The following is a 27002-nucleotide window of genomic DNA, read 5'->3' as shown; positions in this document are numbered from 1 at the left end:
AGTGGATATATCCGAATCCGATTTTCATTGATTTTCTCTATCCGATTCCACATCCGTATTCGACAATATCCGATACTATCCGTATCCGTTTCATTCAAAAACTATTTAAAAATTATATTTATTTCTCATCACCCATATTATTAATTTTATATTAAATTTACATTTATGTATTCTTATTTTATCTTCAAATTACCTCTATATTTTTTATTTATATATAATAAAAATTATTTATATGTTTATTGCAATATACATTTTTCTAATTTTATTTATATGTATTTGTTTATTAACATATTTATTGATAAATAAACTATTTTTAACTAGCTATATTTATTATAATATTATTATACTTTAGTTTGTACATGTATAATGATTTTATAATATAAAACTATTAATAAAAAAATAGCTAAACGTTAGCTATATATCAAGTCAATATCCGAATTCGAATCCGAATCCGAGGCATTCATTTTGTATTCGTATCCGATAATATCCGAATCTATATTCGTATTCAATTTAAAATGTGATAGAAAATGCTATCCGAATTCGATTCCATACGAATCCGATCTGTTTCCATCCCTAGTCGTGAGCGCGGTGGCGTGCTCCCGCGGGTAGCGGGGAGGAGGTCAAACGGTGCCGTGTGTGCCCTGCCGCGCGCGCGTCCGGGGGTGGCCTGAGCTGGAGGTGGACGCGCGGTCCTCGGCTTCGGGAAGTGTCTGTCCGTTCCCCGGGTCACAAAGCCAACTTGGCCACCTCTCCTATACAGAGAGTCAGAGATTTCACTCGCGGCGGCCGCCGGTATGCCGTTTCAAGCGTAGCAGCCGCCAACGGCTTCGTAACGAGCGCATGGAAGCGAAACCATCCTTTGTGTCGGATAGAGAGTGTCTTTCCCCAGCTCCCTTGGTTACTTTTGGTCCTCCTTTCCTTCCCATACAGCTTGCTGCTTTTCGTGCCGACAAAAGGGGAGTGCGAAGCTCTCATACCTGAGGGGAGAATTCGTTTTCTAGGGAAACGGTCCGCTCCGCTCGCGTCGCCCCCCGCGCGGGCGACCGAGCGGCCTTCAAACCCTAGGCGCCGCCACCCTCGTCGGCGTTCCCTCCCGCCTTGCTGCCGCCCGAGCGGGCCGCGCGGTGGCTAGCGTGGCTCGCGGTGAAGATGGCGGCGGGGCTCTTCCTCTTCTCCTCCGGCGGTTCGGGGCGGGCGCGGCTGTCCTCGCCCCCCGGAGCTCCCTTGTCGCCGGTCGTCCCTCTCGCGGCGGCGGAGGCAGGAGCCTCCAGATCCGGCAGATCCGGCGTCGCCCCTGCCGGATCTGTGGGCTGCGCGGCTAGGGGCGCGTGGGTGTGCGTGGGGAGGTGGCGGGCGTCGCTGGGATTTGGCGGCGGCCGCCGGCCCGGGCGGCACCAGAGGCCGGCGTTGGTCGGCGGCGACGGGTCGGTGGCGGCCGGTGTGTTGGCGCATGGGGGCGGCTGTGGCCGTCGCAGTGGCGGGGTGCTGCCGGCTCTGTGGCTGTTGCGGTGGCGGCGGCTGCGGGCGGGTGCCGCCGGCTTCGCCTTTTCTGGGCCATGCGGCCTGGAGTGGGTGGGGCTGGGGCGTCTCTGCGCTCGGGTGACAGAGGTTGTAGTGAGGAGGCTGGTGCTCCCTTTCTCCTCGGCGGCAATGCTGGTCCGGCGCTGCCTTGGTGGTGGGGCTGGAGGGCTTGTTGGTGCTTGCTGGTGGCGCCGTGGTGGTGCTTCGGGCTGTGCCGGGCTTCTTCCGGTGGAGACGTTGCGGAAGCGAGTTGGAGCGGGCTACGGGCTTGGTCAAGATCATGCGGCAGGTATGGTGCTGAGTCGGCGAAAGCCTACACTGACACTTTGGTTGGTGGCGATGGTGGCGGCGCCCTTGTGGCGCCGTTCTCCCTGCTGAGAGCACCATTGGGAGGCACCATATTCCTATTGCACGAAGTTTTTTAGGGTGAAAACCATGTCCATCTTTGGACATGGGACGGCGGCGCCAGTGGCGTCGCATTTGGAATTCCAACTTAGCTAGGCTGTGGTGGTGGTTGGTTGGTGGTGTTGCCCACGCGCAGTGGCAGAGGAGGTTTGCTTCGTCCGTGCTGCCAGGGAGGTGCAGAGGACCTATGGGTGCTGGTGGTCTTGAGCTGGCGCACATGGTGCAGTGGTGATCCCGGTGACGGCTGGGCGAAGGTTGATGCTTTCAGAGCGGTTTCAGATATCTGAGTCCTTGGCAGAGAAGTGTGAGGCGGTGGGTAGGCGAGGCTCCCACGCAGAGTGGCCAGGATCAGTGTTTTCCATCGGTGCTGCGACGGGAGTGTTCTGTTGAAGCATCACTGGAGCAGGGGGGATCGACGGTCGTGTGTGCGCGGCTTGAGGGTGATAGTCCCATGGTGGAGGAGTTCAAACTGCCGCTCAGGCCTGCAGCGGGGGCGCGGCATTTGGTGTGGCACAGCGTTGGCGACGACGGCGCGGTTCGCGGGTGGCTTCTTTTGGCTCCTCTCCCAGGTTGTGGCGGTGTAGTGTTTTGTTGTGTGTGTTATTTGCGTGCGTTGTTTGTGGTGGTGTGTTCGCTTTGACACGTTATATACGAATGTTTCTCCTTTTTATATGATACGACAGTGTTCCTGCCTTTTATTTAAAAAAAATTCCTTCCCGTTCTTTTTTTTTGAAACAGTAAGTATTTTATTAATCATCACTCATAAGCAAAGTACAGAGATGGGACAAAACATGCCCCATTGAAAGTTTTGTAGTGCCATCTGCACAATACAATTTTGAGAATGCCCTAGAGCCTCGCATGAGTAAAGGCAAGAACTTGGAATGGGGCTTGTCTTGCTTGCTTCGCGAGCTTGTCTGCAACCTTGTTGGCTTCTCTTCCAATCTTGATAATTGAGTAATGCATTCTTCTTGTGGCTTCTGCAAGGTCCGCAAGTATTGGTCTGAGAGACCAATGATCTGGATTATGGAGTAGTGATCCTTCTTGTGCAGCCGTCGCCACGATCTGATTGTCAGTAAGCAAGCTGGCCACCTGCAAGTTCAATGCAAGAGCTACTTTGGCTCCTAATAGGAGAGCTTGTGCTTCCGCCTCCAGTGGGTCGATGATTTTTGGAACGGCAACCTGAAGAAAAGATGCATTACAGACACTATTTTGTTGGATTCGTGAGTATGAAAATACCTATGCCTGTTTGGTTTGCATTTGGAGGAGGTTGTGTACAAACAGAGGCATCACAAAAGATTTTTGGCCCATCCTGTAATTGAATAGTGACAGTTGCAGGTCTTGTACCTAGATGTAAGCATTGTTGGTTGGCTTGATGCGCAGGAGTATTAGAAAGGGATAAGTCTTCTTCCATGGCCAGACTGTAAGATCTGTCTATAGCTACAGCCTCATGAAGCACTCTAGCAACCGACCAATGTGCATTGTTGAACCTGTGATTGTTACGTGATTTCCAGAGGCACCACATTGTCGGTACCCCAGGACTGGGGTACCCCCTCTTGCTGTGTCTAGGCAAGAGCCTTAGTAGTCATCCTTGACTACAACCAAACAGCCGGACCCCTGCGGTCCGGCGTCCTGTCCTCCCGACAATGGTCCGGACCCGTTCCACGGCTGGGGAAGGTCCGGGGACACCACGTGTCCCAGGAGAAACAGGCGCTCAAGCGCAAGCAGCCGAGGCTCCGGACCTCCCGAGGAGTCCGGATCCCCGCGGGGTCCCGGACCCCTCATAGGGTCCCGGACCCCCCGCATAGCAATCGGACCCCTCTCCAAGGAAAGATTTCGACGCCCCGCCTCAGGATGGTCCGGGGCCGACACGTGTATGAAGCCCTTGGCCTCCATATTGAGGTTCACCTACCTTCGCATTCATTGCGGTAGGTGGACGTCCGCATTAATATAGCAGAAGACGAGGCGTTTGACTAGTCAGGGACACTATTGATCACGTATTACCAAGGTAGTGGGGGGACTGGCGCCGCCCACGCCGCGTCTGCCAGTCTGCCGTAACAGATGGATACGACGGCTCGGCTTCGCCCTTTATGACGCTACATAATAGCCTCAGCAGGCCACGCCGCAAGCTACGCTACTCCAACGGGCACCTAGCTGACGGGACAAGAAAAGACCCCCCTGTGTCAGAGGAGCAGCAGTACGCATATCGGAGGGAAGATTCGCTACCGCTGTAGCCACAGTCACGTTGGGCCCACCTGTCGGGGCATCAACGTTCTATGTATCCGCTCCCCCTTGATCTATAAAAGGGGGGGCGCCGCTAGAAATCCGCGGGCTGAGCAAGAGCCAAGGCCAGCAGAGGATAGGTTCATACACACTACCAAGAACAATACATCTCCCAGTGGACGTAGGGTATTACGCTCTGGCGGCCCGAACCACTCTAAATCGTGTGTTCTTGAGTCCCCTTGTCCCAGTGTAGATCCAGCCCCATCGCCTAGTACTTCCCCGAGTACTCCCTCACTGGGAATAGGCGGGTGCGTTCCGCCACCCGGCTGTGGGTACCCCTAGAATCCCCACGACATTTTGGCGCCGTCCGTGGGGAAGCACAGGCGCTGACTGGATCTTCAGGCTTCTGGGGCCGTGTTCATCCTCTGCAACGACGAACAAGAAGATGAAGGAAGGCAGGGCCACACTCACTCCGCCTGTCTTGGCACCGGCGCGGCAACGCCCTCGGTGCGGCGGCGCACGACAGCGACGCCTGCTGTGCGTCACCACTGCAACACCTCGGAGCCGACGTAGCGAAGCACAGCGGAGGCGCCGCTGGGCGCTGTTGCCCCTACGTCGACTCAAGGTTTTCTCTCAAGCAACGGCCACATCTCCTCTGCGGTGGCATGGTGTCGGCTCAAGGCTTCCTCTCAACATGGAGCCTGGAGCCGACGGCCATCCCGGAGGAAGTGGACCGTGTCGTCCTGCCGTCTCCAGCGCCGGAGATCCACCTCAGCGTTGCTCGGCGCTGCTGCAGACAGGACCCCGCCTCCTCGTGCGGGGGCCCCTGGCGCTAGCACCAAGGACAAGCCGGCGAACGACCGCACTTCTCCACGCGTCGCACCGGTCCATCTGCTGCGCAAGCGCTCTGGTTTCCATCGGCAACGGCGACGGCAGGGGGAGGGGCCTCTTCCATTCAAAGCCAAAGAATTAGTCCCATGCCATGTAAGCATGTGACAGCTCTTAGGCAAGAAGGGGTCCCCCGAGCTCCCGAGGTGATGCTGGATGATGCGGTTCAGGCACGTCCAGGGCGCCTTCACCTCCGAAGAACACGCTGTATAGCATGCAGCCGTAGGTTACTCCTAAGAAAAGACTAAGAGAATTCCTCCTTTGTAATAGCGTGGCGTCTACATGTGTGTCCAGAGCGGTCAAGGTCCGACCTTGTAAACCCGACCTCTGGCCCTATCACACAAACAGGCAAAAGCGGTCCGGAGCGGTGGAGGTCCGACCTCGTAATCCCGACCTCCGATGTATACCGTGACAACCACAATAATAAAGGAGACTTTCTTTCTCAGTTTTACCTAGGCTCCACCCTGATTACATCTATTCGCCTTGGTTTAACTATTCTTTCCTCTTGACCGGAGTTTCCCTTATTGCTAACAATCCAAGTTAAGTTGCTGGCTTGTGGTCAGGTGAAGACACCCCTTCTAGCTGGAAGGCAGTCCGGACCCCTAAGGACCTGCTCTGGAGAAGAGGTATTTGTATCCTGGGGTAGAGAAGCTCCGCGTGGCTTAGCCTGGTAATGTACCCAAGTTTACGTACTTCACTACCCTGTTACAAGTACTCTAGTATCCAGGACTGCTGTCTTTAGAGGTCCCGGGCTCTCTTCTAGTATAAGGCTTGGTTTCTTTGCACCTTACTATGAGGTCCGGTAACATGCTTCATCGGATTGTCAGCAACGGTCGCTCCAAGTCCACTCCGGTGGCCCGCTCCGGCGGAGACCGTTCGCCACGGTCGCGCCAAGTCCACTCCGGTGGCCCGCTCCGGCGGAGACCGCTCGCCACGGTCGCTCCAAGTCCACTCCGGTGGCCCGCTCCGGCGGAGACCGCTCGCCACGGTCGCTCCAAGTCCACTCCGGTGGCCCGCTCCGGCGGAGACCGCTCGCCACGGTCGCGCCAAGTCCACTCCGGTGGCCCGCTCCGGCGGAGACCGCTCGCCACGGTCGCGCCAAGTCCACTCCGGTGGCCCGCTCCGGCGGAGACCGCTCGCCACGGTCGCTCCAAGTTCACTCCGGTGGCCCGCTCCGGCGGAGACCGCTCGCCACGGTCATTCCAAGTCCACTCCGGTGGCCCGCTCCGGCGGAGACCGCTCGCCACGGTCGCGCCAAGTCCACTCCGGTGGCCCGCTCCGGCGGAGACCGCTCGCCACGGTCGCGCCAAGTCCACTCCGGTGGCCCGCTCCGGCGGAGACCGCTCGCCACGGTCGCTCCAAGTCCACTCCGGTGGCCCGCTCTGGCGGAGACCGCTCGCCACGGTCGCTCCAAGTCCACTCCGGTGGCCCGCTCCGGCGGAGACCGCTCGCCACGGTCGCTCCAAGTCCACTCGGTGGCCCGCTCCGGCGGAGACCGCTCGCCACGGTCGCGCCAAGTCCACTCCGGTGGCCCGCTCCGGCGGAGACCGCTCGCCACGGTCGCTCCAAGTCCACTCCGGTGGCCCGCTCCGGCGGAGACCGCTCGCCACGGTCGCTCCAAGTCCACTCCGGTGGCCCGCTCCGGCGGAGACCGCTCGCCACGGTCGCTCCAAGTCCACTCCGGTGGCCCGCTCCGGCGGAGACCGCTCGCCACGGTCGCTCCAAGTCCACTCCGGTGGCCCGCTCCGGCGGAGACCGCTCGCCACGGTCGCTCCAAGTCCACTCCGGTGGCCCGCTCCGGCGGAGACCGCTCGCCACGGTCGCTCCAAGTCCACTCTGGTGGCCCGCTCCGGCGGAGACCGCTCGCCACGGTCGACAAAAGCCAGGTCCGGGAAGTGGTGCTTGCTCCCTGAGCGATCCGAAGTCTGTGTAGCCGCTTAGCTTGGTTCCGTACCCTAAGCCTACACCTTCGTCGCCCCATGGAGAGCACTCTAGTACCTAAACCTAGCAACAGGCATACCGGCTTCAGGGGTCCGGGATGCCCGCACTCTCCAAGAGCACACCAACGCAATCAAGTAGCGTAGGAACACATCACGGTGGTGGCCCCACCCGCGGGTTCGTACCTCTCCCGAGGTGGGCCCGGGGGCCACTGTCGGTACCCCCAGGACTGGGGTACCCCCTCTTGCTGTGTCTAGGCAAGAGCCTTAGTAGTCATCCTTGACTACAACCAAACAGCCGGACCCCTGCGGTCCGGCGTCCTGTCCTCCCGACAATGGTCCGGACCCGTTCCACGGCTGGGGAAGGTCCGGGGACACCACGTGTCCCAGGAGAAACAGGCGCTCAAGCGCAAGCAGCCGAGGCTCCGGACCTCCCGAGGAGTCCGGATCCCCGCGGGGTCCCGGACCCCTCATAGGGTCCCGGACCCCCCGCATAGCAATCGGACCCCTCTCCAAGGAAAGATTTCGACGCCCCGCCTCAGGATGGTCCGGGGCCGACACGTGTATGAAGCCCTTGGCCTCCATATTGAGGTTCACCTACCTTCGCATTCATTGCGGTAGGTGGACGTCCGCATTAATATAGCAGAAGCCGAGGCGTTTGACTAGTCAGGGACACTATTGATCGCGTATTACCAAGGTAGTGGGGGGACTGGCGCCGCCCACACCGCGTCTGCCAGTCTGCCGTAACAGATGGATACGACGGCTCGGCTTCGCCCTTTATGACGCTACATAATAGCCTCAGCAGGCCACGCCGCAAGCTACGCTACTCCAACGGGCACCTAGCTGACGGGACAAGAAAAGACCCCCCTGTGTCAGAGGAGCAGCAGTACGCATATCGGAGGGAAGATTCGCTACCGCTGTAGCCACAGTCACGTTGGGCCCACCTGTCGGGGCATCAACGTTCTATGTATCCGCTCCCCCTTGATCTATAAAAGGGGGGGCGCCGCTAGAAATCCGCGGGCTGAGCAAGAGCCAAGGCCAGCAGAGGATAGGTTCATACACACTACCAAGAACAATACATCTCCCAGTGGACGTAGGGTATTACGCTCCGGCAGCCCGAACCACTCTAAATCGTGTGTTCTTGAGTCCCCTTGTCCCAGTGTAGATCCAGCCCCATCGCCTAGTACTTCCCCGAGTACTCCCTCACTGGGAATAGGCGGGTGCGTTCCGCCACCCGGCTGTGGGTACCCCTAGAATCCCCACGACACACATGATAGAAAAAATCAGGCCTGTGGTGGATAGAGATTGGCCTTGCTGTAGGATTGTGGCTACCTGGATATGGAGACCATGTCCTGATGATGGCAAAGCATCCGCTCTGAGGCCTAGCGCTGATCCAAACCATACTGCCCTGGCAAAGCTGCATTCAAAAAAGATATGATTTTCATTCTCTATTCGACCACAACGTGAACATGTCTCATCAATGCTTGGTATTATTCTGTGCACTCTGCTAGCAGTGCCCAAAGCAAGTCTAAGTAACCTCCAAGCAAACGTCTTGACCCTTGGTTGGATTGTCTTGTCGACCCACACTTGACGAAGGATCTGTAGGACCTGCATGGGAATGTTAATTGGTGGAGAGTTTGTTGTCTCTTCAATTGCCAGCATTTTGTAGGCACTCTTGGAGGAACATAGGCCATTAGAAGCTAACTTCCAGCAAAGGATGTCCGGGCCAGAACCTGAAATGATTGGAAGCTGCAAAAGTGTATCCAAAGTTTGCTGCCCAAAAAGAGTGACAATTTTATTAGTGTCCCACTTTTTAGAGTTTGGCATCCAAAGATCAGAGACTTTATTTGGTATTTGATAATCATTTTGCTCAAGATTTAAACGATCGTGCATTTCTTTCCATATGAGACACCAAGGCTGGTTCCAGATCAAGCTATTTCCTTCGACTAACTGAATGGTAACATGCTTCTCAAGGTGGTGCCTGATACTAAGAATGGAAGCCCAGAAGGTAGATTTCGGCAAATAGGTTACAGCAGTCCATAAGGAGGCATATGGAAAATACTTGGCTTTGATTATTTTGGCAATGATAGAGTCAGGATTATGAACAAGGCGCCAAGCAGAGTTGATAAGCATACCTTTGTTAACTAGCTCCAACTTCCTGATACCCAAGCCCCCTTCTTTTTTTGGCTTGCAGATGGAATTCCATGACCTGTAATGAATGAGTTTTTTTTGCTGCTCGTTTTGAACACCTTGCCACCAAAAGGCACGGATAATGGATGTGATCCTTGCTAAGAATTTCTTGGTGAAGAGAATGTTAGCCATGTAATAGATGGGAATGGAAGCAAAAACAGATTGGATAAGAGTAAGCCTGCCAGCATGGTTGAGGGTATTTGCTTTTGTGAGAGTGAGTCTGGATTCATGGCTCTGAACAACAAAAGAGGAGACATCATTCCATATGGAATCAGTACGCTGGTGATGGGGGTCACCATACAAGCAGACTAGATTAAAGCTACCAGCACTACACTTTTGAACAACTGAAGCTAAGACATAGTAGTGGCTAGAAGAGACAATATTCACATCTATGTCATCAGTCCACATCACCCAAAGACCACCCGAGAGACCAATAGCCGGAACCACAAAACTACCAAAAACACCAAAACAGTTTACTAACTGTGGTGCCGTGATTTTTGAATTTCTTGTTTCTGAGATGAAAATTAACTGGGCATGAGTAGAAGATATGAGACGTGCAAGATGCTGCATCGTATTGCTTCTGAGGCTGCCACCAGAGCCTCGACAATTCCAACTTAACAAACTCATGGAGACTGTGGAGCCAATCAACACATACCTGGAGCCCTGGAGGGGATATGCGAATCGATGTGCTTGGTGATGTTTGGCACAGATCCAAGAAGGCACTTACTCTCTTACTGAGATCGAAGGCAACGACGAACTGGAGGAAGGAGGGCAGTGGAAACAAGATTTTCGGGGAAAACCGGCATGCAGCCTACGACCACAAAGGGTACTCTCAGGGAGGAAAGGGGAGGGTCGGATTTGGGAATCAGAGGCAAGGGCGGCGACCGACCGGCGAGCTTGGCCGGGAGGAGGAGGGAAGCAAGCGGCCAAGCACAGCACCCCGGCCGCCGGCCGGGGTCGATGGATCTACCCCTACTACAGCCCAGGCCAAACCTCCCGTTCTTCGGTCTCGCTGCAGGCTTTGTGTCCAGATTTTTACGTAAAATTTTGTTGAAAAAAAATCTTGCTATTTTAGAATATTAAATAAAATATATTTACAAAATTTTTTACATGGATGGGTCGTAGATCGTGAAGCGAATCTAATGAACATAATTAATTCATAATTAGTGAATGATTATTGTATCATCACTATTGCAAATCATGGATTAAGTAGGTTCATTGAATTTATCTCGCGATTTACAAACCATCAGTGTCGAAGATTTTTTGTAAATAAATTTTATTTAGTACTTCATCAATGTGTCCAAATATTCTATGGAATGTTTTTTGGAAAAAAAAAATTGAATCTAAACACGGACTGCATGCCGTTCCCTTGCATCCCCAATAGATTGATCGCCTTGAGTTGCCACAGGCGCAGCCTCACAGGTGCTGTAAAGGTAAGTGGGGACGGCGTGAAATGGTGGTCATGAGATTCATGAAAGTGATGTCAAGCCTAATAGCGATCCGTATCACCAATAATACCAGCCAGCGGGTGGGAACCCCACCGAGAAAATACGGTGACGCCACGTTGGCATAAGTAAGAAGATGCCATCATAACCTCGGTTCCGTTTGGTTTGCAGCGTGTTAGTGAATAGTGATAGTTTGACCGCTAATTACGGTGTCAAACAAAATCAATTTACAAAACTAATTTCAGAACCTCCGCGCTAGTGACCCTAAAGAATCTAATGAGGTCTTTGACCGTGCAATTAGATGATTACTGTAGCATCAATGTAACGAATCATCGATTAATTATCGTCATTAGATTCGACGCGAAAAGTTACACCCATCTCTGAAAAAAATTTACAAATAAACTTCATTTGGTCTTTCATGCGGAGATTAGAAGGGGCGCGCCTAACCAAACAAGACCCTCGGCCACACGGTTTTCCCCCTTCAAGATCTGCAGCGCTGTTTTTTTTATTTCTTTTCCAGGGACCAAACCACCACTCAGATTTGGCATTTGGCCGCAACACGTGGCTGCGAGCTTGCGACGAGCGTACAGCTCAGCTCCCTGTACGATGATTGAGCGGGAGAGATTGAGACTCTAAAAAAAAAAAAAGGAAAAACGTTACTGGCACTGCAAGCGTGTGGCTTGTACGCGCCACGTACCATGATGACACCACCAAACAGCAAAGTCAGGTCACGACGATTGGATCAGCGACTTTGATGTGGCCACTGGACCTTCTTCATATTTTCGGGCCGCCACCTTCTCCCTGAAGATCTGCGCTGAAGTTTTTCACGGCCGACAAAATTTGGCACCCAAGAAATCATCGTGTGCCTGGTTTAGGGGGTGTTTAGTTATCAAAAAAGTTCTTACAGTATTCGTCACATCAAATTTTTAAACACATGCATGGAATATTAAATGTAGTTAAAAAACATAAATAATTACCGTTTAACTGATTACGATGAAATGAATCTTTTAAATATAATTAGTCCATAATTAGATATTAATTATTAAATAACAACGAAATTTACTACAGTACCAAAATTCAAAATTTTCCACCAACTAAACACCCCCTTAGATTAAAAAAAGCACCGAGGCCAGCGGTCCCACAGCCCGGGGAAAATTTTCATTTAAAAAAACTCTGCGCTTAAACCATAAGAGTGGCATATATCTTTCTGTCACTGCGGCACGGACGGAATTAGATGGCATGCATGCATAAATTAAGACATCATCTCGTCGTGTACATCTAAACTGTAAAATTAGTTTTGTTATTTAATTATATTTAATACTCCATACACATATCCAAAAAGAGATGCACAAAGTTCGAAGTAAAATTTTTTGAGAACTAAAGGTGCCCACAGTTTCCTTGACTCGCCGGCTCATAAATGTCAGCAGGCTAGCTGAGCTACATCTCGGCGCGCGGCCTCCGTCCTTTTTCTCTCTTTTCTTTTTCCGTCGTCGGCGACAACGAACAATGGGCTGGCCCGTGGCCACGGACCCAGGACGCGAGAGATCAGATCCAGGACACGGAGCGGGCCGGCAGGTGGGGGAGGAAAATAGTAAAAGGGAGCGTCCTTGATCCTTCGACATCTCGGTGGAATCAGTGGTCGTTCCGCGAGCATCTCTCTGTCGCCGTCTCGCCACGATCGTGACAGACACTTCTCCGTCTCTGTTCGCTCGCAAATTTTGGAGGGGTTTTGCTCATCCTGGATTGAGTATATACGTATGAGTTCGTGGCTCATCTGTCTCAAGACGTTCAGATATCTTCCATCCACCCCATCCGTTGCGCGTCCTGCCAGACGCCGACGGCCGATCCAGCTCGTGAACCTCGAGGGGTTTCCGCGTCGTCGTCTGTGCTCGGTCGGCACCCACGGCCTTCGCTTCAGATATTTCCGCCCCGTTCCTTGAGCGGAATGCATCCGGCAGAGACTAGTGCCCGTCCGATCCGATCGATGTCGGCGTCGAGCCGTCGACGCCCAGACAGGTGCAAGCGCCAAGAGGCAGGTCTCTCTCGAGCGAGCAGCGACCGGCTCAGGGGTGGCCAGTGCCCATTGCAGGAGGCACTCACAACTACTCCCTCCATCTTAATATAATTGCATATCTAGAGTTTAAAATTTGTCTCATAAAAAAAATGCTACTTTGATCCAACTACTACAAAAAAACAAGAGTTTTTGGAGACTTCTTATAAAAGAGACAAGACATTACCTAGATCCTTCTCATAAAAGATAAGGGGGTATTTTGATAATTTCATAACATACATTGATTTGCGTGTCTAGTCTTAGAATTGCATTTATTTTGAGACGGAGGGAGTAGCTCCTGCTGTGACACTGTGACCTGTGAGAGCGAAAGCCTAACAATTCGAATGGTGGACAGATGGGCCGCAGTGCGGAAAACCAATTCTACGCGCGCTCGAATTCCGACCAGGCCGTCCGTGCGGACGCACGCGCATGCCACATGTAGAGGCCAACCGGATGCTTTCTTTTTTTTTTTTTAAATTTTCCTTTCTCAACGGACACAAAACAAAAGGAGCAGCAGGAAACTACCACGCCACCACGGTAACAACCAGGACGTGGGTCCAGGCATGACTTTTCTTGTCCTTTCTATTAGAATTTTTTTGTGCCTTAATATTTTTACTCTATAATGTATGCATACAATTTATGTTTCTTTTTGCATAACTTATGAATAAGGATCGATATGCATATAATTTCCGTGTCATAGAATTTATGCAAATAACTTTTGTGATTTCATGCATAACTTGTGAATTGATTGTTTATACATAAATTTATGCTTTTACATTTTTTAATAAATAATGTATATAATTTTTTATCCTATAGTTACCTTGAATGATTTATCTTTACATATATTTTGTATATATTTTTTTGTTGACATAGTTTGATTTATATTTTAATTCATATAATTTTTTTGTTTGGAATTGTACAAGGGACCACGGTGTGCATGTGGGACGTGGGTCCATAGTGTGCTGTTTGTCTTCGGCCCTTTGGGAGTCGGACACTCGGACGACACCTGCAGTGCACTAGCCAGTGTTCGGACTGCGGAGGGGCGGGCTGGTAATAATAATGAGACGTGTGTAATCGGTCGTTAGGCAAGTTTCAATGGAAATGTTGTGGATACAATTATCAAAATTATATACTAGGTGATTGAGTCGGGGAAGTATTATGATGATAACACTTTTCTCATATTTCATGATATTTCATATCCTCTTTTTTCATAAAAATTTTATTATGTCAGTAAATTTAATGCTCATGACACTACTATGATATTCTCATTAAAACTGGCCTTGTGAATTACGAAATTAATTACGGAATTAGGAAGCGCCGCATCATTAGTGCCGGTTTCCATCGGTGACGAAACCGGTGGTGGAATCCGGGGGCAGAGCTTGTGTCGCAAAGATGTCGCCACGTCCGCCCGTCCGTAGGAGTTTGAGTTTCGGAGGCGGTCTGATCCGTGGGGAAAAGAAGCGCGAGGAAAGCCGAAGCTAGCACACAGGAGGAAAAAAAAACCATCATGGTACGAGTAGGAACTACATAACGGATACTTATCAGTACTTAGCGGCCTTCTCCTTGCCACGTACTAGTACTCGCAACGGGGCTGGCTAGTTAGCGCTCGCGCGCCGGGAGGAAAAGTAACAAACGATTTCGGACACAGCAAAATCTTTCCATTTCGGGAATCCGTGACATTCCCTATCGATATCGATAGTAGATTTTTTTTTCGGGAAGACTTTTTCTTTGTAATTTTTTTTAAAAGATATAACTTGTAAATACAATTTTTTTGTATAACTTTTTACACACGTCTTCTGGGAGATAAATTCGCATCATAACTTTATGATACATACAACTTTTGCATATAACTCTCTTTCTTAACAACTTTTTGAAAAATATTTTAGCACAACTTTCACGATATATATAATTTTAATGCATAGATTTTTCAGATAATTAGGGGAGGATAATTTTTTAGCACAACTTGTATGATAAAGATTTCTTGTACAAATTTTTACACATAAGTTCATCTCACAACTTATGAGTATAATTCTCGATATACTTTTTAGTACGATTTTTACAAAATATTTGTGAAGAGAACTTTAGCACATAAAATAGAACGTAAAAAAAGAAGAGAAAATCCGAAAAGGAAAATAAATTATAACACTTGCACCACATAACGGGGGAAAATAGAAATAAAAAAAAGAAACAACGGAATATGTGGGTAATCAGTTGTCACATGTCTGTAGGGCTGAAGGCAGCTTTATCGCAGCTGTCGGATCACGCGCGAGGAGGCGCCGTACCGCGCGATGGTTAGTTCAGCTTTTCGACTCGCAACCATAGTCATATGTTTCTTTTTTTTTTTGAGAATTTCGTATGTTTCGATTAAATTTGTCGAATTTGTTTTCGAGACGGCGGATCTGAACAGACTGAATCCTGTGGGCCTGCCTTGTGCGTTTGTTTCAAGCAAAACAAGATTTTAGTTGGCCGCTTGGATTAGCCTTCTAGATGGGCTCAGGCTTCCGGCCCACGGTTTCGTGCTTACAACCTTTCGCGATGCTGGCCCACAGTCCGCGTCACAGTTAATTAATACTGTATATACTATACAGCGTGGGGAGGGCGCCCTGAGAGCACTCCGCTGCTCCCTGGGCGACACGTGTCTTAGAGGACGCCCGACGCGAGCCATGGGCTGCCGCTTCAGCCGTTTCCCCGCGCGCGTTGTCGCTGCAAGTGGGGCCGCGTGCCGCACCGCCTCCCCTGCAGCGCCGCGCACCAGAGCGCGGTGAGCTGACTCCTCCTCCGTGAGGAACGCCGCCCCCTTCTCCTCCTCGTGGACTGCCGCCGCCGGACTCCGATTGCCCTCCCCACCCCACCCGCGCCCTCCACCGCCGCCCCCTACCCCTCGCCTACGCCTGGGTCCCGCCCGAGATTTCGCACCGCCGCCGTCCGCTCCGCCCGGCTGCCCAGGGGATCCGACCGGCGGCATCCCGGTGGGGGATGTGGCCCGCTCCACTCTCAGGCGCGAGCAGGGAGGAGGAGGCCCGCCCGCTCGCCGGATTTGGGGAAGGAGGTGGCGGCGGAGGGGGCGAGGCGGTGGCCGCCACCACGAATTGAGGGAAGAGGGGCCCTTGCTCCGCCGCGCGCTGCACCCAACCTGCAGGGGGCGGCGTCCAGCGGCCTTTAGGGGCCGGCGATTCCCTGCAGGCTGCTCGCAGGGGGGGCGGCCTGAAGGTGTCCTGTTCCTCCTGTTGCGGCGGCCTAGGGTTTGGGAGGGTTTGGGGGCGACGGGATCTCGCCGCCGTCGCAGGAGAGGGCCGGTGCAGGAGCCTTCGAGCCGGCCGACGGTGGGCGGCACGGACGACGACGGCGTCCTCCCGCCGCGCTCCTGCTGAGGCGCACCTCTTTCCCCGCATTGCCCCCTGTTCTCTTCGCCCCTTTGGTAAGCTCCTGATCCGATTTGCTGTTCGGGTTCTCTCGCGCCTCCTGCTGATTCTCGCCTTTGTGATTCGTGTCTCCCTTGAGGTTCTTGCCCTGTTCGCCGGTGCCCGCTGCCTTCTTCTGCTCTCGTGGGCTGCAGTGCTGCTGCTGCCGCTGGTGGGTTTCAGATCCATTTTATTGTTACCATTTTCTCCAATTTCCTGCTGATTCTTGCCTGTTCGTCTAATGTTTGTGCTCGTGATGCGCAGGTTTTCTCTACCTACTCTGCTTTTGGGTCACATTGCCGGTGATTGCCTCCTGCTGCAGTTGGTCAGGTATGAGGTTTACGGATTCTTTACCTTTGTGACCTGCACCTTTCCTTTTGTGTGTGTGCTGCCATGCGTATGTGTGGCCAGTGTTGCTGCCGCTGTGATGTTGTTCATACTTCAATTTGGCCTGCGTTCAGCCCTTCCGGCCGTTATGGTTTGTGCTATGTGTATACTACAGTATGTTCAGGCGGCCTTTGCCAGTCATTTGCGAGGAGTTTATTAGCCCTGATAGGCAGATGCTTGGGTGGTCCTGCTCACCCCTTTGCCGTCTTCTTAGAAGTTTAGTCGATTCTGTACATTGGTGCTCGCGTGTCCCTGACGGGAGATGTTTTTTTCGTGTAGTTCCTTAGATGGATGTTCCTGGTCCTTCTCGCCGTCGTTCCAGGGAGACTGCCTCATTTGTGAGACCAAGCACAGCACCACTGCATTTTGTGAGTCATTTACCTTATCCAAAACCAATTCTCTGCAGCCTTATGCTCTACCTCCACACTCACCTAATCAGCACTCAAATAACTTCTGATTGCAGGAGGAGGTGCGCCGTTCCAGCCATTGTATATACCCACGTACTACTACTACTTCTGCCTTGCCAGCACAAAGACAGGAGCTGCCTAAAGACCTGCTGATGGGTTCTTTTGCGTGCTCTGTCACTTAGCATGGCTAACTATGGTATAGCTCTTCCTTTTGCGAGTTGCCTTTACAGACAGCACCAGCACAACAACTGTGCCGACATTCTTTTGCGTCGTCCACCGTCTGACACCAATTACAGCACTCATCCAAAATATGCTTTGGAGGACAGCTTTGTGCCAACTTCAGGCACAAAGGGCTAGAAACCCGCATCTGAATCATGAGTACGATAGTTCAGTCAAAGATCTCACTCAATTTCTTAATACAAGATAGGCCTGAGCAAGGAACTGGTGATCTCTCAAAGCTGGTTTCGACTTTGTGCGTGTTTAGTTTACCGAAATTAGTATGGCACATGCCCTTCATAGTGTGTCTCTTTTGTAGTAACACATACCTCATCAACGCAGCTGCGCCTGTTGGATGTGCCTAAAACTTCTAGCACCTGTTATTGCCATTGTCCAAACTGGTCTTGATTCATATATGCAGGACTATTTAGTTTCAATTATAGTGCATGTCTGCTGTGTTGCTTATGCCAAGTACTGTGATTACAGCATGTGTGCGTATACTAGGTTTCATGTGTTTTTGCTAGAGTTGCCCTGTTCAGCGAGTTCCCTACCCTGCGTCTAAATGTTTTTATCACTTAAATAGATGGAGTCATAAACCAAAGCATACTATGGATACCAACAAGTGATATACAAACTCAGATAAACATACATTCCAGCCACATTAAACCTGATGCCCATTGTCACTCATACAAAACATTGCTACACTTCAGATGAAGACACATTCCAAACACATGGGGTCGCCTAACATTTTGGTCCATACAAACATTGCTACGCATACTGTTAGACCAAACAAGCAACTACACGACCTCAGTGCCCCGGCAAGCACAGGAAATGACTCAAGTTTCATCCATGAGCTCGGAGGACAATTCTTCCACTGCAGCTGTGGCCATCCAAACACTCTCCTCTGCCCAGACAGCAGCTCCATGAGCGAGTATCCCGATGGACTTCCTGGACGAACCACCAACGGCATCCAGAGTAATATGTTCCAGCGTTTTCTGGAGTATCTTTACGTGATTGATTGTTTGAGCCCAACCAGACTTGAGCAGCATGTTGTGCCTGAGCAGTTTTTCGTTCTTCTTTTGCAGGTCCTCTACATCACTGAAATTTGAGTTAGTGACCACAACACCAAAATCACGGCTTGCTGCTTGGATCAGTGCACTCGCCGCGGCCTCTTCTGCTCCATCCTTCGTCGTTGAAGCACAGCTCGTTGCCTCCAGAAGAGTAAACTCATCAAACTCAACGGGTAGAGGAACAATCACAAAACCCGTTGCCACGTAGAGACCATCAGCGCTTTCAAATGAGTAGAAAGGAATGGAACCCTCTAAAGCCTTGACCACATCAGCCAAAACAGTACGGCAAGAAACATGTGCCGCAACAATTCCTCCTACAGGGATACAAAATCGCGTCACTTGCCAAGCAAACACACACGCAGATGCTACCACTTCACCTTCAGATTACACAAACAAAGACTCACTGTGCTCACCAGTGCCTGAAGCTATCGCCTCTTTGGTGAAGCCGGCGGTGCCTCTTCACAGCCACTTCCGCTGCCTCCACACGCACAAACAATGTCGCCTGAGCCCGACCTCCATTAAAATACAGAACTTTCCTTGCCTCCAACGAAACTTGCCATAGAAACCGACATCCTGGAACCGCCTCTGTCTCATCATGCCAGCAAACCGACCTGCTCGAGCATTAGGCAGCAGCAGCAGCAAACACAGCGTGTGCCAAGAGGTGGTCCACAAACATAGAAGCGGCCCAGCCCAAATGGCAACGTTAGAGCTCATGACAATGTTGCAATCCGAAAAAACAAAGTCTCAGCCCACTAACACGCCATACAAACGGGCGCAGCGTAGCGCGCTACTGACCTAGTTATTTTACATGTGTCCGAGCATGCGTGAAACGTGTTAGATCACACCCCATAAACCCCGTAAACGCAAAAAAACGTCACATCGAATGTTTCGACACATGCATGGAATACTAAATAAAGTTTATTTACAAAATTTTTTGCAAGGATGGGCTATAAATCGCGAGACGAATCTAATGAGTCTACTTAATCCATGATTTGCAACATTGATGCTACAGTAACCATCAGCTAATTATTGATTAATCATGGATTAATTAGCATCATTAGATTCGTCTCGCGATTTACAACCCATCTGTGCAAAAAGTTTTATAAATATACTTCATTTAGTACTTCAAATTAACAAAATTCCAACGCAAAAAATTTTGCGCATGGAACTAAACACGGCCTAAATGCTTATGACGACTAGGCAAAGACAATGACCCTCTTTGGCTCTTTCGCCCCCTCTTTCTTTTGCCTTGTTGGAGCCACCAGTAATCTGTAGGAGTATTCTGCTTTTTTTCTTTCTGTCCCCATCTTTTTCAACATCTCCCAGGTTTTCCTGAGCATGCGTCCACGACCACAATAAACAAGCATCGCTAGAGGAAGTATCAGTGTTGGTTCGATTAAAAAAAAAATCTGTGGACCGAGAAAAAGAAAAGTAGAGCTGCTGAATCTTATGATGCGCGTCTGATCTCATGTGATCGGTGGCATGGATGAGGGTATCTCAGGCATGAATGGAACCTGGATTTCCTACTGATGCCGTATTCCGATCACATGAGTTGAACCAGTATTGCATCAGTAATTGTACGTACGACCGGTCCGGGCTGGCCTTCCCATAGCTGGTTTTTCAGCGTTCACTTGTGCTGACCAAACTTGTCGAACTTCATCAGTAATTGCATCAGTAATTGAACTTCACAGAACAGCATGGGCGCTCGCCTGCCATTATAGAACTAAACGCCACCATTTTGACTATTTCGCCGTTAAAACCGACCAGGTACTGCAAATCTTCTCAAGGAGTAGTAGGAGCAGGAGCCCGATTATTCTCGTATTGGCAACGCAGCTAATGATTTGTTTCTTCAAAAAAAAACGCAGCTAATGATAAACAACAGGTGGATCGCAATGCATAGTATCTAAAACTAAACTGGATTTGTTTTTGTTTTTGTTTTTTTTGAAGTAATTATACTCAAATCAGGATGCCCCAGATTAGGCCTGGATATCAACTTGGACTGGTTCATACAAATTCGCCCCAAATTAGCAGCAAGTCCTTGCACTCCAGACTGTCATGTTCACATTCTGGATTGGCATGCTCCAGACTGTCATGCTCATGTGCAGAAAAAACTAAAAGGAAGAAATTGCTGAGACAAACACTCTGTTTACTTTCTTCCAAAGACGAGCACCACATATACAAAATCAACTAAAACTTGTAGGATATGCTCAAAAAAAAAAACTAAAACTTGTAGGATCATCACACAAGCGTGTCGAGCTGTACAAACTAGAAACACAGGCATTGGCACACAGAGGTGAGCACGCATGCAAGGAACAAGGAGCATGCAGGTCGATCGCTGCTAGCCTAAGGAAGCTGAAGCGGACTGGGAGGGGCCATGGGGCGCCGCCTCCACAGGTTGACCTCCTTCCTGGGCTCGGACGCCACCACCCCGCCGCCGAGCGTGAGCGGCGCCGAGTGCGTCACGAACCCTTCGTCCTCGTCGAACTCTCCGTCGCTGCCGCCATAGCTCCTCCTTTCGTCCTCCTCCTCCCGCCAGTCGAAGTCCTGGAACGCCGCGCGGCCGCTCGCAAACCGCTTCATCTGCCCGAGCCCCGCCGGCGCCGGCGGCGCCAGGGCGCAGCTGCCGTTGGCGCAGCCGTCCTTCGACGACGCCCGCGACCTGCTGCGCCGGAAGAAGGACATCCGCTTCACGAGCGAGCCCCTGGCCCCGCCGCGGGGCTTCGTCTCCTCCGCCGGGCGCGGCGGCAGCGGGCAGGCGCCGCCGTTCTTGCCGCAGGGGTTGACCTTCTTCTGGCGCCTGGAGCTGCTCCGCTTGATCTGGCCGATGCAGGAGACCTTGGGCGACGAGGGCTCGGGCGTCCGGTACCCCGAGCGGTGCTTCGCCCTCCTGCCGCGGGCCTCCGGCGGGACGATGGAGACGATGGGCCCCGAGAAGGCGTTGCGGTGGTTGAAGGAGGACCTGGCGCGGGAGGGGAAGTTGGAGGAGAAGGACGCGACGGTGGAGCGGAAGAAGGAGGCCAGCCCGGCGGCCGTGAAGCTCCTGGACCTCGCGTGCTTCCGCTGCTTCTTCTCCATCGGTCGATCGAATGGCCCCGGCTAGCTAGCCGGCCGGTGTAGATTCCTTGCCTCGTGAAGCGTCGGACTCGGGTCGATGCCTTTTGCGTCTGGATCAGTCTCAGCCGGGTGGTTGCTTCTCCTTGCCGACCTCGAGAGGAGCTTTATATATACGGCTCACAAGGTTGGACGGGGATCGGAGAGCTGCTGCTGCTCCTGCTCGTGTGTGGCGCGGTCAAAGGGAGACAGGGGTAGTAGGTTCGCGTTGGATCGCGCGCGCGAGCTTGACGGTGGTGGCCCGGCGGGCAACGCGGTGAAGCGGCCCCCGGATACCAATCACCGGGCGTGAGCGTTGAAGCGGTTTTTCTATGACCCCTGCGGACCTGGTTGCCGCGACCGGAATCCCGCGAGCGGCATGGACGGAGGGACCGGAGGGGGGGGGGGGGGGGGGGGGGCAGGGCGCTTGTGGGCTTGTCCGGTTAGGTGGCGCGCCGGCGGTTGGTGCGCTGCGGCGGCGGTTTCCTCCACACGCCGCGTGAGCGGTGACGGGCGCCGCCGGTGCGGGCGCGGGAGTGAGTGTGGGCTGGCTGGTGGCTGGCCGTGCCGACGCCTTGCTGGCGTGGCAGGTGGGCGGTGCCATTGCTGGACTGGATGATGGTGCGAATTGTGACGGCCGTGTGTTTTTCATGTGTCCCGTTTAAACTACTTACTACTAGCTACGGGGTAGGACGTGGTTAGCACTAAGCAGTGTAACAGAGCACGGAGACGACTCGTTAATAAAAAAAGGAGATAAAGAAAAACTATTCGCGGCGATGATTTGAATGTGAGGAGGTTTGTTTGTTACAACCAACTCCACAGATTTTCTTAAAGTAACAATGCCACAAATTGACCAGCGAGCATGGCTTCCGTCATTAACTAGCAAGGTGGCCCGCGCTAATAGCGCGGGTAGCTAGTTTTTTATTTATTTTTTTAAAATATTTACATTGACAGAAGAGATGTATTTGATAATTTATTTACCTCTCGTTTGCTCTTGTTAAATACTATCTGCACCTTTGTAAGGATCGATGGATCAAGAGGGGGTGAATTGGGCCTTTTTCAAATTTCTAAAATAATTAAAGCAACCTTAACCTATGCAATGCTAGTAAGGCTCAATTCACCAACCGGCTAATTAAGCAAACTACACAAGCTATCAAAGATACAACAAGATGTAAAACTAAGTAAGGTAGAGCTAAGTTATGATCTCTAAGGTCAAGCACAAGAATAATTGCATGAAAATAAATGCTTGAAAAGAAAGAGTGGTCAAGAGACAACCAGATTTTTTACCGTGGTGTCGATGTGTTGGCACACACCCCTAATCCACGTTGTGACACTCACTAAGAGTCTTGTCACCGAGACTTGGGCGCTCACTAAGAGTCTCCGTTCACCATCCCGGCGTGGTGGAGCTCAAGCCACGTACAAACTTCTTCGGGCTCCCACAATCCTTGGCAAGCTCCGGAAGAAACACCTTCAATCACCAAAATCGCCTAGGTGCTGCCAATCACCAAGAGTAACAAGCTAGGGCCTTCACTTGAGCAAGAACCGATCACCAAGAACGGATGCACACAAGTTTTTCTCTACTGAAGTCCTTAGTCTTGCTTCTTGAATGATTGAATGAACAAATGTGTGAAAGATGAAGCTCAAGGTGACTCTCAACAATAGTATGAGTATATGAATGTTGCCTGGTGTCAAGAGAGATCAAAATGACCCATTGGAGGGGTATATATAGGTAGCTCACACGAATAGAGCTGTTGGAGAAAAGCTGCCAGAAAAGTACTTAACGCCGGTTAATCTGACAAACCTCCAATAGCCAGCGTCGGTTTAACCGATGCATGTAATCTGCCCATTTGGAAAACTAGCCGTTACAACTGGGGTAGATTGACCGACGTATCATCGGTTTAACCGGTGAGTGTAGTTGTCCACTGATCAACTGAAAAACCAACTCTCTGGACAACTGCACCGACGTTAACTCAAATCCATCGTCGGTTTAATCGGTGAGTACAACTTCTGAAATCCCTGGAAAAACCATCTCACTGGTCAATTGCACCGACGTTTAATTTCAAACATCGTCGGTTTAACCGGTGTATAGAACTTGAAATACCCTGAAAAACCAACTCTGGACTATTGCACCGATGTTAATTTCAAACATCGTCGGTTTAACCGGTGTATAGAACTTGTCCAGACTCTGCTAACTGCGTTTAACCGAGGTATAGAAAAATGGAGTCGTCGGTTAAACCGGTGTATAGACTTTTTCTAATTTTGTCTTTTCTGATTTGAGTCTTGAATGAAATCCAAATATTCTTGAGATATAAGTTGAAAACCACTTATTTGAACTTCTAGAAATCTGAGTGACCATAGTGTGTATCCATTTTTGATTGACCATGTCCATGCTCAAGTTACTTGGCCTTAACCCCTTTTAATAGTGCGATCACTACAAAACTATAAAACCTATACTAACCTAAGTGTTCTTCTCAACCTTACGACACTTAGGACTAGAAAGATCCTTAGTCTTGATATATATTTGAGTTGAATACCGGAATCGCCTTTTTGAATAATGAAATTGAGGGGTCTCTTTAACATATGACCAATTGAGCGATAATGATTCATTAAGCTGCACAAACTCATTAGTCACAATAATGGTTGTCATTAATCACCGAAACATACCTAGAGGGCCTAGATGCTTACAATCTTTCTATACATAGAAGTTCATATCAATCATCACTTTTTATGTTGCTTTGTTCTATATTATAGTTACATATTTTAGTACTTAAATATGCAAAATCTAAATTTGAGGATTGAATTCAATTTTGGGTCACCTTGAATACGGATGCATATTGTACATAATTGTATTCATATAAAGTTTTTTATAATTATGAAATATATTTATATGTATTTATTAGTTATGTTTGCCAACAATATGTAACTTAGATGTTAGAGTTCGATTTGTATCTTGCAATATTTTGATTAATATTTAGCGAAAATATATCTAGTGTAGTTGTTAGAGCACTTAAGTAGCATCTAGCAGATCTAGATTTGACTCATCATCGGAAAGAAATAAAAATGATCATGGATTAAACAAAAAAAAGTTATGTTAAAAAATAAGTTGGTAAATAAATGTTATGCAAAACTTATATATATGCGTGCTATGTTAATGCATATATGTTTTAAATATTTTAATTAACCAAACCTATTATTATTTTTTCCACTTTGGTTACTGCACAATTTATTAGTTTTTAGCCCATATCACTGCATAAATTGGCCTAATTTAGAGTTTTGTCATCTCGGTGATAGATAGTTCTATATATATCTTTGCTGTTGTTTCTAACTCTTTTCTTTATCTTCCATTTTCTCTAGTAATTTTTATTGATTTCTCTGTCTTCTATTTTGGTCCTTGGTATATTTGAAATCGATTAGTGTGTATCGCATCCAATGCATCTAATGGAGAAGTTTCCTGTTTAGTATTGTGCCTCAGGGTTTTTTTTTCTGAGCGAAGAGGAGCATCGACAACGTACATTTGTTTGAATCATTTGGTTTTGTACTGTAGGCAATCGACTTGAGATAGATTAGCAGGGCTTCAGGCCTGTAGCTGTGGCTAAAATAACTCCAGTTGTGGCTTCTTTGATGGAGCAGCTTCTCTTATGGATATAGAGCCGTTTTGAAAACCGTTCGGTAGAACCGCTTCTCCTATTTTTTCATGAATATATGGAAGATGTCAAATGTCCAATGTGACATGGCTATAATTTAATATTTTTCCTATTCTAATGATATTATTTATAAACTAAACCAATAAATTCACTTTTGTCTTTTTCTTTTGCCATCGTTTTCTCATTTTTTCTGCCTTCTTTTTCTATTTTTCTTTTTCTACTTTCCTTACCCGTTCAACCTTGCTGCTTCTTTATCTTTTTCTCTTCTCTTTCTCTATACTTCTTTAGAGGTATAGATCACATTTGTGTTCCATCCCTAGTGTGTACCTATAGAAGATTAGATGGGGATAATAATGTTAAGAATTATTTATACTATTTGATTCCTCACACGACTAACTCCCTGATTTTTCCCATGCATCTATTTAGATTGAGCTAATAATAGTCACATTTATTTATAGGTTTCGGTGCTTTACTCTTTATCCCAACGATTATTACTTGTATGGAACTATTTATATGCCCATAGAATCATGATTCTTTGTTGACCACCATCGGATTAGTTTGTATAAATAAAGTTGTTCAAGAATATGCAATATTTATGATGATAATTCTTGTTTGGAGAAAGCATTGGTTCTTCAGCGGATATTCTCTCACATTGATTCGCCTGCGTATTCATTGGCCCACACTGACAATCATAAGGTGCCGATGGTCTTACAATAGATTGCAATATCTGAAACTCTACGCATCATTATTATTTTTTTCATCCCTATCTTGACGTTTGGTTGCTCCAGAAAAAATGGATTGATTGAGTTCAGCAATGATTTTGAGTAGAATCCAGTGTGCTTCATGCAGCTGCATGTACTGCAGGATGTTCTTGAGACTCGAAAAGTTGTGATTCGGAATCTCGGGCAAAGACTACAGTCGTGTCGTAGTGCAGGGCGTTCCAAAGATTTTTCAAAGCAATTATCTCTTCCAATAGTACCGATACAATACGACTATGGTCGTGTTGTCACGCTTATGTTGCTGCCATTTTTTTGCATCTTCAAGGAAGGTTAATGCGAGACATAGATGGTAACGTGAGTTTTTATGTCATGCGGAGTCTGTATTTAACTTTAATTGGATACAGACACTTTTGGGTAGTTTAGAATATTGCATCTCATTAAATTGGACATGGACTCTTTTGTCCAATTTAGATAGTTAGATCTTCATTAAATCGAATGGTGTAAATTCTATACACAAATACTATTTAGATCTTCATTAATTTGGAGTATTTATTAACTTTATTTGCCATGAAACTCAAATTTGGGTTTTTATTATTACATTTGATACTATTTATTTAGCTATTTTCCTTCTTAATATGCTTCATAATCACTACACACATCAACAATAATTTTTTTATTCTAGTTCTTGCATTTATCTATTTATTAGTCATATGTGATGCCAATTTTTTTATACTTTTAATTTTTAATTTAACTATTTCGCTAATAATAATTTTTTTGTCGTGTGCCAATACTAATTTTCTTAATTTTATAATTCCGAATTTGCCGATTTAGTAATTATATTCAACATGGACTCTTTGTTAAGTCCTAATTTCCTTATTTTTTTAATTCCAAATTAAGTTATTTACTAATCATATTTGGAATGGACTCATTGTCATGTCCTGATTTTTTTAATTTTTTTAAATTCAAAATTAGTTTTTTATTAATTGTATTTGATATGAACTCTTGAGTTAGTTTGAACCGTTAGATCTTCATAAAATCCAACGGTGTAAATCCTTCTCGTGTTTAGATTAACGTAGAAATTTTTAGACCCTCTCGACGAACATGGTGGCTTGTTTTAACACTCCCTTAATAATATAATAGAATTTATACTTTCAATTTTAAATTTAGCTATTTAACTAATATTAATTTTTGTCTAGTGGTAATGCTAATTTTTTTAATTTGATAATTCAGCATTTTTCTATTTAGTAATTGTATTCAACATGGACTCTTTGGTTAAGCCATAATTTCTTTATTTTTTTAATTTCAAATTAAACTATTTACCAATAGTATTCAGCATGGACTCTTTGCAATGTCCTAATTTTCCTTAATTTTTAAAATCCGAAGTTAGCTATTTATAATCGTATTTGATATGA

At 48.6% G+C, this 27002-nt stretch overlaps 1 protein-coding gene and 2 long non-coding RNA genes across 3 annotated transcripts; 2 read left to right on the top strand and 1 right to left on the bottom strand.

The window, feature by feature from the left end:
* Positions 1–15893: 15893 nt before the first annotated feature.
* Positions 15894–16710, top strand: LOC120658221. The gene is made up of 3 exons (XR_005668552.1): positions 15894–16074; positions 16158–16229; positions 16322–16710. It is a non-coding gene; the product is annotated as an uncharacterized LOC120658221 (long non-coding RNA).
* Positions 16711–16776: 66 nt separating this feature from the next.
* Positions 16777–17504, top strand: LOC120658219. Its single transcript, XR_005668551.1, has 2 exons — positions 16777–16812; positions 16908–17504. It is a non-coding gene; the product is annotated as an uncharacterized LOC120658219 (long non-coding RNA).
* Positions 17505–20262: 2758 nt separating this feature from the next.
* Positions 20263–21556, bottom strand: LOC120658218 (uncharacterized protein At1g76070-like). Its single transcript, XM_039936458.1, has 2 exons — positions 20364–21556; positions 20263–20330 (listed from the first exon to the last, which is right to left on the bottom strand). Exon 1 carries the CDS (start codon positions 21210–21212, stop codon positions 20481–20483), a length of 732 nt encoding a protein of 243 aa, XP_039792392.1. The 5' UTR covers positions 21213–21556; the 3' UTR covers positions 20263–20330; positions 20364–20480.
* Between the last annotated feature and the right edge of the window lie 5446 nt (positions 21557–27002).

The sequence above is a fragment of the Panicum virgatum genome, chromosome 2N (genome assembly GCF_016808335.1).
Source record: "Panicum virgatum strain AP13 chromosome 2N, P.virgatum_v5, whole genome shotgun sequence".
NCBI classification, from domain to species: Eukaryota; Viridiplantae; Streptophyta; class Magnoliopsida; order Poales; family Poaceae; genus Panicum; species Panicum virgatum.
Note: the sequence above shows the minus strand (reverse complement) of the source record. Positions and strands in the feature narration are given on the sequence as shown.

Coding starts and splice junctions, on each gene's coding strand:
- LOC120658218 (XM_039936458.1), bottom strand. CDS start 21,212: ATGGAGAAGAAGCAGCGGAAGCACGCGAGGTCCAGGAGCTTCACGGCC.